The sequence below is a fragment of the Candida oxycetoniae genome (assembly GCF_023343755.2).
Source record: "Candida oxycetoniae strain CBS 10844 chromosome Unknown scaffold67, whole genome shotgun sequence".
Classification (NCBI taxonomy): domain Eukaryota; kingdom Fungi; phylum Ascomycota; class Pichiomycetes; order Serinales; family Debaryomycetaceae; genus Lodderomyces; species Lodderomyces oxycetoniae.
Window position 1 is genome coordinate 1 of NW_026055381.1, and position 11,933 is coordinate 11,933.

At 36.0% G+C, this 11,933-nt stretch overlaps 5 protein-coding genes across 5 annotated transcripts; all 5 read right to left on the bottom strand. All coding sequences in view use genetic code 12, as the record gives it.

Moving 5' to 3' along the window:
- Positions 1–1,898: 1,898 nt before the first annotated feature.
- On the bottom strand, positions 1,899–4,070 carry KGF56_001832 (tRNA methyltransferase; the record flags this gene model as incomplete). The annotated part of the gene is made up of 1 exon (XM_049322997.1): positions 1,899–4,070. The coding sequence occupies one exon, from the start codon at positions 4,068–4,070 to the stop codon at positions 1,899–1,901; it is 2,172 nt and encodes a 723-aa protein (XP_049181080.1).
- Positions 4,071–4,242: 172 nt separating this feature from the next.
- Positions 4,243–5,124, bottom strand: KGF56_001833 (exosome non-catalytic core subunit; the record flags this gene model as incomplete). Its single annotated transcript, XM_049322998.1, has 1 exon — positions 4,243–5,124. One exon carries the CDS (start codon positions 5,122–5,124, stop codon positions 4,243–4,245), a length of 882 nt encoding a protein of 293 aa, XP_049181081.1.
- Positions 5,125–5,242: 118 nt separating this feature from the next.
- ZCF17 (Zcf17p) lies at positions 5,243–7,099 on the bottom strand (the record flags this gene model as incomplete). Its single annotated transcript, XM_049322999.1, has 1 exon — positions 5,243–7,099. One exon carries the CDS (start codon positions 7,097–7,099, stop codon positions 5,243–5,245), a length of 1,857 nt encoding a protein of 618 aa, XP_049181082.1.
- Positions 7,100–8,033: 934 nt separating this feature from the next.
- KGF56_001835 (uncharacterized protein) lies at positions 8,034–9,857 on the bottom strand (the record flags this gene model as incomplete). Its single annotated transcript, XM_049323000.1, has 1 exon — positions 8,034–9,857. The coding sequence occupies one exon, from the start codon at positions 9,855–9,857 to the stop codon at positions 8,034–8,036; it is 1,824 nt and encodes a 607-aa protein (XP_049181083.1).
- Positions 9,858–10,352: 495 nt separating this feature from the next.
- Positions 10,353–11,756, bottom strand: KGF56_001836 (N,N-dimethylaniline monooxygenase; the record flags this gene model as incomplete). Its single annotated transcript, XM_049323002.1, has 1 exon — positions 10,353–11,756. One exon carries the CDS (start codon positions 11,754–11,756, stop codon positions 10,353–10,355), a length of 1,404 nt encoding a protein of 467 aa, XP_049181084.1.
- Positions 11,757–11,933: the final 177 nt, after the last annotated feature.

Sequence of the window (11,933 nt, forward strand, 5' to 3'; positions counted from 1 at the left end):
GGGGGGGGGGGAAAGGAAAGCTAGGTGGATTACAATTCAACCTAAATTATGCTAATAAAATTGGGCGTGCCATATACTCGTGGTAAATGACTACTTATCTGTCAATACACAGTATAATAAATATTCGATAATATAATATAACAAAAAGTTTTATTACTCTAGTGGTTAATACGTACATCATGTTGCATGAACTATAATTTAACCGACACTAGAGCAGAACCTTCAACACTATCGAGCAGAGCGAGATAGTGTTGGTGACAGCTAGTATGCTCCACTATCGATAGTATAGGTGTAGTCAGTGTGCTCCACTATCTCGCTCTGCTCGATAGTGTCGATAGTATCGATAGTGTAGCTAATTCGGAAAAGAAAAAGAAATGGTAATCAAGGCTTATTTTCGACATTATCTCGCTTTGCTCAATAGCGTCTAGTAGCTTGTTGTATGACTAAATTCCGTAATACAACAAAAAGACTAAATTCCATAATATTAAGACTAAATTCCGTGATATTAAAGATAGTTCAAAAATCAGACTCAAGAGTCATTCTCAAAGAATCCACTACATCATCCATAGAAATTTCACTATCCCGACACTATCGAGCAGAGCGAGATAGTGGAGCAACATTGACCAACACTATGACACTGACTAGCTGCCACATCCTATAAAATTTACCATCCTTTTAACTATATCCTATAAAATTTACTATCCTTTTAACTACATCCTATAAAATTTACTATCCTTTTAACTACATCCTATAGAAATTTTGCTTTTTAAACTCTTAATTGAAGAAAAAAAATTTGTGCCTTATTTGATTATCTAGATGTTATTTATTTAAAACATTTGAATAATTTTGTTTAGATGGATTACTTACGAGTAGACGAATCGACACTATCGACACTATCGACACTATCGAGCAGAGAGAGATAGTGTTGCTGTAGTCAGTGTGCTCCACTCGATAGTGTCAGTCAGTATGCTCCACTATCGAGCAGAGCGAGATAGTGTCGATGTGTCGATAGTGTCGGTCAGTATGATCCACTATCTCGCTCTGCTCGATAGTGTCGATGTGTCGATAGTGTCGGTCAGTATGATCCACTATCTCGCTCTGCTCGATAGTGTCGATAGTGACGATAGTGACGATAGTGTCGATACATTATTTAGAGCCAATGAACTTGAAAAAAGCGAGAAACTTTTCAAGTCACTCTTACTAGCTTGATACAACACTATCTCGCTCTGGTCAATAGTGTTGTTATGCCTGTTTGCTTTTTTTCATTTACTAGTTTAGCTTTTTGTATCTTGCTTTGCAATCTAAAAACAGGATGGACCATGCAAGAAATCTTTTCATAACTAGTATACTATAATGCAAGAAATCTGCTCATAACTAACATACAATAATGCACCCTCGTTGTTGACTAACATACAATAATGCACCCTCGTTGTTAACTAACATACAATGATGCACCCTCGTTGTTAACTAACATACAATAATGCACCTACCTCGTTGTTAACTAGCATACCGTACATACCTCGTACTTAACTCGTAACCGCGACGTTATGTTCAAAGTATCGGTGTAGTCGGTGTGCTCCACTATCTCGCTCTGCTCGATAGTGTCGATTTGATGAAATAAAGCTCAGTAGCTTGTTACAACACTATCTCGCTCTGCTCGATAGTGTTTAATGGTCAATCTTAGTAAGCGGAAAAAGGCGGAGAATAAAAGAAAAAAAATCGGAATATGGCGGAGAATGCACTTGTAATTGGTCTGGACACAACCTACTGTTAAGTAAATCTTAATTAAGATATATTTACGAACTCTATATAATAATAAATAAATAATAAAAAAGTTTAGTCCTTTTGTGCAAGACACTACAATTACTAAGTGCAACATTTTTTTTTTTTCGCAACTCTTAGTATTCAATTCTATATACCAGATTATAACAGCTACCAAATGAATAACAAACAGCGCCACCACTGATTATCAAGCTACTCCTCCTCCTCCTCTTGCTTCTTTGTTTCTCATTTCCTTCCTTTTTGTCAAGTTCAACGTATCCAAAACCAATAAAGATAGGAGGCTGCGACGTGGTTCCTATTTTTACGCTCTTTAACTCGAAATTGGTCAAGTTCAATGTCATTATATTTGAAGAGTTTGTAAAAATCGTACTGGGAGAAACACCACCAACAATTAGTAATTTGTTTAGCTCTTGACAAACAGGATCTTTTATTATGGTTGCTCTACTTCCAATTCTTGATAAAAAGACACTTTCAAAGACCTTTTCAATATAAATAGCCACCTCTCCAGTATCTTGTTGAATGATTCTCCATTTATACAATTTGTCATTCACTCGAGGCACAAAACTGTCAATTATCCCACCATATAGGTAACCAGTTTGGCTCGCTTCGTCAAAGGTCATTGTACTACTCATCAAATTGTCCACTTCAACACCTCTTATATTCACAGCACTTATTTTCCTGCTCTTGGCATCAAATATAACAAACTTGTTCCCAATATTTCCATTTTTTAACCCTCCACATATCAATAACCGGCAATCATTTATCTTAACAACAGCATGCCGTGAACGCGGCATATCTAAATGACCAGCTTTCTCCCATCGCTTTTTATTGAAACTATATATATCATCCTTGAAATCACCAGGTTTTGTTCTTCCACCAATTAAAATCAACTCATCATTATTGATACCGGTTAAACTATGACAAACTCTTGCTGATGGTGTACAAGTAGTAGTATCAGTAGCCACATCTTTTGGAGAAACCAAAGTAATCGTCCCAGTGTCATAGTTCACTTCTAATGTTTCACCACTTCTTTTTTGTCCCAATCCTCCATTGATATATATCTTGCCCTCTAAATCTGCTACAGCTGGGAACTTTAATTGCAACAAATCCTTATTGAATCTATCATCAAGGTGAAAGCTCACACCTTCATCAACTTCAAATTCTTTGTAAATCAAATCGTCATCAATACTATCCCTTTCGTAAACCAATTGACCTCCAACATTAGTAGAGTGCACCAAAACATAATGCTGACAAAACAAAATAAATTCTTCCCATTCATCAAATTCCTCAATCTCCATAATTTTCAGCTTCATTTCATTGGAAACTAAACTGTGCCAATTCTCAAAAAGATTCTTTACTTCAGCATATCGGTACATTTTTCGAAATCTCTCCACCTGTTTGTGCTTTGTAGGATACGATTCAACACACTGAATAGGGCACCTCAAGTGTTGAAAATGGTATAGCATTTTGGTAGCAAACGCATTGTGTGGACCATCAGGCATGATCTGCTCCAATAATATGAAATGGCTATTTGGTGCTTGAGAACTTATTCCAATCACGGAATTGGCAAATTCAGGTTTCATATAAGCTAGAGAAACTTCAGCAATAAAAACGTTAACCTCGTCTTTACTTGTGCATACAACTGAGCTCACCTTTTGATAATGTTTCAAATCGTTCAAATCACACCCAATCAATTTGTACCTTTCCGTGTATATTTTGAAGTCTTTTGAGTTGCTAAAAGTACCAATCAAGCTCATAATCTCATGAGATTCTCTAATCAACTTGCATTTTTCCTCCACCAATTCAAGATAATCAATATCGACAAAATTCAAATCCATATCCCTAGTACACTTGCCACTACCTCTATTGCCACCACCACCACCACCACAACAACAACAACAACTACTCAACATTTGGAAAGGTAAGGGATCAAACCCACAGCCCAAATTCACAATGTTCACACGCTTGTTCGGATTTAAATTTAGTATTTTCTCAAGAACACTCCGGATACTCTCCATTCGAATCCAGTACCCTCTGTTTATTGCAGGTGATCGTCTTTTCCATTTCTTCCCATCTTTAACAAAACATCCAAACCAAGAACCCAATTCAGGTTGAATCTCTGGAAAATATAGTTTTTCAACACTTCGTTTGGAAACTATAGAAGAGTTATTGGTGCCCTGAACTTGAAGGTCATCGTATTTTTTTTTTCGTTTATCCTTTTCAGCTTGTTTAAACGGTCGAAAGCGTTGGACTTTGTCCGACGACGAAACTGTATTTTCTCTAGTCATTCCAATACACCTTGAAGAGGGGGGAGGGGAGGCTAGAGGTTAAAGGTTGGCCAAATAAAGTTGAAAAATTAAAGAAAAGAAACGAAAAATACTCTGGGGAAAAAGAACTTCGCGATGACTAGAAGAGTTCTATTTTTCAACCAAACGTGTGCATTTTTCCTTCCTCCACAATCTATACACCTTTGAATGCCATTTTCAACTCATTTTGAAATTGGTCGGGACTGACTTTCTCGCATCTCTTTAAATAATCAATAGCGGCTAAAGTATCCTTCAAATTCTTCAAATTCTTACTTCTAAAGCTAAACTCATCATCATCATCGTTATTATTATTATTATGACCGCTCATACCACTTTCCGTATTCCCACTCTTCATTTTTACATCGCCATCGCCGTCATCTTTTCTTGGATTTCTACTTGCTAAACCATCACCACATTTGAGCCATATTCTCCCATTTATCCCCACAGCAATTTCAAACTGCACCCGGCTCGCCAAATGTCGCAATACCAACAGCTGAGCATTATATAGCAACTCTCTAGCAAAATTCAAGCTCAAATCAAAGACCAACCCCAAGTCATCCAACACACCAAATCCTCCTGACTCCCTAGCATTCCCAGAGTCAAAACACTCTAATTCAGTTTCAAAAGTCGCATCATTATCGTCGTTAACAACTCTGGCATAAACACTTTGTCCATTCTTCAAATTGGGCCTGTTTTTCTTTGTAGCATTGGGGAATGCCATAAACGATAATAACACAGGCGAAGAAAACGGCTGGAGTTGTACTTTGTAATACTCGCCAATAGAGCCAACAATTGTTCCAATAATAAAGTCATTATTCTGCGGAATATATCGTTTGGTGTTGGATTCTATATAGACTAGTTGAGTACCCTTCTTGTTGTTACTATTTGATTGATTTTGTACATGTAGTATACCTGCAGTGGAAGGTATGAGATCCTGCGATTTGGGGATTTTGTATATCCCTGGTCCAATTTTGGTATTGGATAATGATGACCCTTCTATAGCAAGCTTATCTCCCGGTACAATAATCGTAGACATTTGGGCTTAGAACCTATAAAGAAAGTAAATATATAAAAGAGTAAACGGTATCAACAATTTTCATCTCATCTCACCTCTATTTTTTTTTTCCCTCTCGCTCTCTCTCTTTTAACTTTTTCTATACATTTGTTAAAGTACTCATAATCAAGTACTTATCCTCATAGTAATCTCTTATATCTGTAAGCTCCAACAAACCCCGGGTATTTCTAAGGCAATCGTCCAAAGGACGATAATCCTTTAATAATAACATGGAATCATAATCACATTGAAGCAACACAGACTCATTGAAAATGTCTAAAGTTTCAATATTTCTACCATATGAATTTTTAGCCATCAAATAGTCTTCCCGATTGAAGCTAATAAACGATGGTTTCAGCTGTTCAGCTAAACTTTCTCTTGTAGGGTAATGTTCAGGTCGTATTAAAGTAGTACTGAAACTATGTATTGGGACTTCTTTCACATTTGTGATTTTCCGGGTATCAAACCTGTTAGCCAGAGTTATATTATCATAATAATTAGACCACAGTGTATGGTTGTTGTAAAAAATAAACCGCCTTTTGAAAAATGCAAATACTCTAGATGCATAACATATATGTCTTTGCAACATTCCATCAATTCTTTGATTGAAATACGTTTTGGAAAATCGATTATATTTTGACACGGTAAGGATATCCTTTTCTTTCAATTTCCCGGTTGTTGGCAAAATGAAACCCAAGTTGAATAGATATTTACATGCTGGGAATATTGCATCTAGCGACACAGCAATGGCATAATAATATATATACAAGGTAGTTGACAAATTTTCGAGAAATTCAAATTCATCATAGTAGCGTGAGTTGCTTTTAGGACTTTTGGGACTATATGCCATTGCATAAGACGGACACAATCTATGCCATTCTTTAAAGACTTTATATATTTCATTTAGCGGATAAGTCGTGACAAGTTGTTCGTTTCTCATTGAAAACACAATAGTCAATACTTTTTCTCTAAGAAATTTCATCAACCTGAGATATTGTGATTGCAAATTCAAAAACTTTTGTTTAACTTCTCCAACATCGGATATCGATGCTGATGCATTAAAGATAAACTCTAAGCTTCTTAAATTAGACTCAATCTCAAACAAAAATTGTGGATAGTACGATGCAATATTGATATTGAGAATATTATGGTGTAGATTGCTTTGAAGAAAAGTAATGATCGGTTGCGGCCGCATTAAAGTTTTCTCAATTAGATTTACATGAAGCTCAAATGCAAGCTTGATGCTTTTCTGTACATTGAAGTAAGCTTCAACACCACAACCATTAATCATCAAGATACTAAACGATAACAAATGACCGGTGTAAGCCACCAGTTCTACATCTTCAGCTGCATTATCAAGTGGCTGTTTGTAGTTTTCCTGTTGAATCGACTGTAAACGTTCATTCACAGCTTTTTGAATCCTTTCATATATTTCCAAAACCCTTTTATCAAGCGATTTGAGAAACGAGGACAGCTGAGAAGGACACTGCTGGCAGAAAAGATTGGATATGAGAGCTTCACCCAAACACTGCAAGCCACCGTTCAAGACACTATCGGAATGCCTCTTGAGAAGCAAATCACTCATAAAATGCAAAAGAACAGTTTCACCAGCTACAATATAGTGGCTGAAATCAGTAACTAGTTGTGTTTCCGCAACCTGCTTATTGACTTTTGTAAATATGTTACGGCGATGACATTTGAATGTTGCTCTATATTCGAATCCTTGAGGTAATAATACTGATTTTTTGCCCGAATTTTGATCATCTGATTCATCTTCCATATCACTACCTTGCAAAAAATCATTCATCACCTTAAACTCCCCTGTAAAGTCTTGCATTGACAAGTTATTATACTGCAAAGGCGGGTACCGAATACTCGGTATCTGAATTGGAAGATTGGCCAACTCAAATTTGAATTCCAATATATTTGCAGACAACTTTGTTGTAGTCGTCATCATGAAGGGTGAGCTTTCTTTGGACTCCGGCAGTATATACTTCCAAGCGGACCCTGAAGACGTGGCAGGTAGCCGATAATTCGATTGCAACAATTTGTTCTGACTATTCCTCAACGAATGTGTTAACCTCATTTTTTCAAGCTCATCACTTGATAGCAGGAGATACGAACATGAATCTTTTTTGGCTTTAAGACAATTTTTACATTGCGGAATATGCTCGTCACACCTAATCTTCCTATTCTTGCAATTCAAACATCCTAATTTGGAATTGGTATGCCTCCTTCTTTTCGTATTTGACTTCCTCATCGCCATTTTACTCAAAGAATATGGCCTTCTCTTCTGTTTTTTTTTTTTTTTTTTTTTATTATATTTTTATATAATTCAGTTTTTCCTTTCCAATCGTATCTTAGTACCTATTCGATGAAATCAGCTTTAGTTAAGGAGAAAAAAAAGGAAAACTGAAAAGTTAGTAAATTTTCACCTTTACTTAATTCTCTTTAACCCCTCTTTAGTAACTATTTTTAAAGATCAATTCCTAAGTAGGGTAACACTTACGAACCAAAACTAACACACAAATAAGAAAGCAAAATCAACATAATATAACACAATATAACACAATATAACACAATATATTACAATATATTACAATATATTACAATATATCACAATATAACACAGCTCATTCAACTCCGTTTGACATATTTTTATTTTTTGTTTTCCTTTCTTTGCACGTAAGTTGTTCTTGATTGAAATACTTACAACATGGGTTTGGTTGTAGCTGAAATTGTTCTTTTTAGCTTTTTTTTTCAAAAAAAAAGAAAAGAAAAGAAAAAAAAAACAACAACTTCCAAATACCCTTTAATTTTCCTCCAGACCACACCTTCGTCCCTCTGCTCCTGCTTTCCTTCCAAAGAAAGTGCAATATGTTTGTATACATTCACTGGTTTATACTTATTTTTCTCTTTTTTCTTTTGGCAATTGCATCAGTTATTTCAACCAGCTTTTTTGGAACTGCCCAACTATCTATCATCTCCTGAGCAGTGCAATTGCCTTTTTGTTGCAGATGCTGAGATAAGAATACTAGTGAATCTGCAAACGATAAACTATCGATGGACAATTCTGGTGACGCAGACCTTTTCATACCTGTATGGCTTCTTTGTGATGTCAAGGTAGTGGCGGATTGGTTATTTAAAGTTACGTTTTCCATACCATGTACAACTTTCTTCAACTCTACTTTAGAGCGAGTAATAACTCCTTCAAGGGATGCTTGTGAATCGGCAATCATAGTCTTTGGAGCACTAGGAATAGGAACCTTTGCCACTTGGCTTTTGTTTTTCAATTGCTTGAATTTCCGTATATTTGCAGATACAAAGTTAGCTCTTGGTAATTGCAAGTTTGGGAAGTATATTGAATCGACTGCTTTGTTATAGGACATGTATGGAAAATGTTGACATAAGCTAGGAACAAAACTCACAAAGTACAGTTGACCATTGAGTAATGGCTTTCCGGTGCTGTCAGCAAGGCCATGAACAAACGGACGGAATTCTCCTGAACCTGCAAGAAATTCAATAGCATTGGGTTCGAACATTGCCTTATTTGTTACCAATAACACATTTTGTTCAAATAAATGGTTGAAGATGCTTGCAATAAAGTCCTCATTTTCGATACTCAAGTCAGTGACTTTCAAAAACTCTGCAGCATCGGGGAATTTATTTTTTAAAAGGTAATTCCAAAGTTTTCTGATTTTCATTAAAAGCAAAACGTCAAAATCCAATTGGCCAAACATACACTTGAAGCATGAGAAGCTTCTTTTGAAAGGTTGGTTATAGCCATATTCAATTGGATTTAACAACTGCTGACACTTTATACAAGCACAACAACGCTCATTAGTAGCGAAAGCCCCCAAGGACTGAGTAACTCCCAATTCAGGATCGGGTTCATTTGTTTTTAGAAACGTATCCAAATGTAACGAGGAGGCAGGTATATCTTGATGCAAGGGATCCACTAAGGTGTCATCAAAATAGTCAAATGGATCAACAACAGTTGTATCAGTCGTTGTAGTTTTGTCTTCAACAAATACGTTTAATTTCACTTGGTTTTTGCCTGTGTTTACCCGTCCGAGATCACTCAATCGGTTCTCCGTATCAACTTTAAGTGTCGAAGGAGACAAGTCTGAAGCATCTTTGAAGTAACTTGGCTGATAGCTCTCGGGACACGAATTGTTGAATAATAGTTTAATTGAGAGGTGCTTTTCATTTGGCAAAAAATCAAAAGACTGACTCATTACTATCAATTTTCTTAGCATACTTTGCATCTGAGCGATAACTGAATCATAACTATGGCAATCTTCTGTAAATGTTTCCTTGCAATTACCTCCAGAAAGCGAGACAGAATTTGTATCATAGTCAATGCCAAAAACGTAGCTTTCAACCACTTGGTGAGGGCAATCTTTGGACAAGTAAATAGATATCTGTATCGCTTTCAAATACTCCTTCTCAATTGACTCTTTGATACCGTTTTCAATACATTTGATGAACAAGTCAGCTTGCGAGTCAACCCCCAATTTCAACTTCTTTGTTCTGATATAATTTGCATTTGGTTTGGGATTTGCCTCATTGTAATATTTTGAATCAATGTAGTTGTATTCCTCAAACAAGTTTCTCAAAAAGGTGATGCAGTAAATGGATACACTGATGAGTTCGTGTACCAACAGTTGAGATTGTTTAGTTGTTACTTTCTGTTGGGTCAATTGAGTTTGCATTTGGAGACTTTACAATATAGCAGCAATAAGAGAGGGTGATGAGTAGAGGAAGTACCAGAGAAGAATTGTTATAAGAGAAAGAAGTGTAGTTGGTTGTAAAAGTTGGTTGTAAAAGTTGGTTGTAAAAGTTGGTTGTAAAAAAATTGGTTGTAAAAAAATTGGTTGTAAAATTGACTATATACAGGTGGTTGTAAAAGTGGTTGTAAAATTCAGCTGTACAAATCACTGTATAAATGACTGTATAAATGATTGTATGATTGGTTGTAAAATGTACTTGAAAGTTGCTGAAATGGCTTTTCTATACTCTATAACTCTATCGTATATACATTGTTCTTCTACTCTCACTATTTCTAAACTGTACTACTTTCTATAATGGCAAACGCTTTTATCTTTTTCCTTTTTCCTTTTATCTTTTTCCTTTTTCCTTTTTCCTTTTATCTTTTTCCTTTTTCCTTGTTCCTTTTATCTTTTTCCTTTTTCCTTGTTCCTTTTTTTTCATTGTGGTAATTCAAAATCCTTACCCTCAGATCTTAATCTCTTGACGTGTTCAACTACCTGATGCAATCTTTTGGATTTGCAACTTTTGGTTTCCAGTCTATCTTTAATAAGACTTGCATCCCATATTGGTGCTACAAGTCCTGGGTCCCTTATATTTTTTTCATCAATCAATTCTTGCAAATGTTGCCGATATTCCACGTCTAAAGGATACAGAAAATCATGAAAGCTAGATCCCAGTCCCTTTTTCTTTATCTCTTCTTTGTAAGCTATCTGGCGTTCTTTTGCACTGGGCAACTCGTATCTTCCACTGTAGTATCTAGCAATTAATGCAGATTGTGATTCTGCAATCGGCATGGGAACAACATTTTTCAACAAAGCAACAAATGATATTGATGGATCATCTATGTTGAAAATCTGCTTATAAAGATCTTTCACCTGCCGTCCATCTTCATCCAAAACGTTCAAGTTTGAGTTCAATTTCAAAAATGGCATACTGTAAAAGTAACCAGTGCAAAAAATAATAACATCTATATCCTTTACAATCTTTTCGTCAATGGTCGTGACCAACCTGTTTCTGTAATCGTATTCGTTGATTAATCCAATATACTCAATAAGATCGTTTTTGAAGTCCAATTTGCTTAAATCGCGCACAGAAACGTAAACTTTGTTGGCAACGGTACTTATTTGGGTGGAAATATCTACACCACTAGCCGCGTTGCCAATGACTAATACGTTTTTGTTTCTAAACACATTGGGAGTTTGGAAATTTTTTGAATGCAAAATTGTATTTGGCAATTTTTCATTCCATTCAGCTAAACCCGAAACTTGAGGTATAAAGGGGTTGTTGAAATGTCCATTGGCTACAATTACTGCATCGTACTCGTGTTGAGAAACCACATCGGATCCAACATTTTCAACTTGTACCTGCCAGGCATTGTTGACTTTCGAAATCAGATTGACATTGGAATCCAAGTAAAAAGTAACGCCATTTTTTTTTGGGATACTCTTGACGTATTTGTCAATATACTCAAGTACTTGCTCGCGATGAGGATACACCAATTCATCTTTCAGAAATGACACATTAGCATACTGCATCAACCTGTAAATGATATTTGTCTCCATAAATTGATAAATTGCCGAAAAAAATTCGTCTGTTTTGGTTGCATTCTTATCCAATATCTCCCCAGCACCAGGATCGGTACTTGGGACTTCTGGGTGAACTAGAGCCTTGTTTCCATTGTGGTACCATAACCCACCTAGTCTATCTCTCCTCTCAAATACATCGATTTTCGTGAATTTCACTGGCTCCAAAGCCAACGCCTTTGCGGCAGCTAATCCACTTGGACCACCTCCAATAATAGCAATCCTTTTGAATCTCGGTGTAGAAAGATCAAGTGTCATTGAAGTGGGAAAGATCAACAAATCCAAAATTTAGCAAAAGAAATAGCTTTTATGTTCCCACTATTGTGCTTATCTCCTCTCACTTACTAACGCGCCATATATTTTGTATCACGTGTTGTGTCAAATAGAAAAGAATTCCTACTTAAAAATAAAATGTTTTTTTTTTTTCTTTTTTTT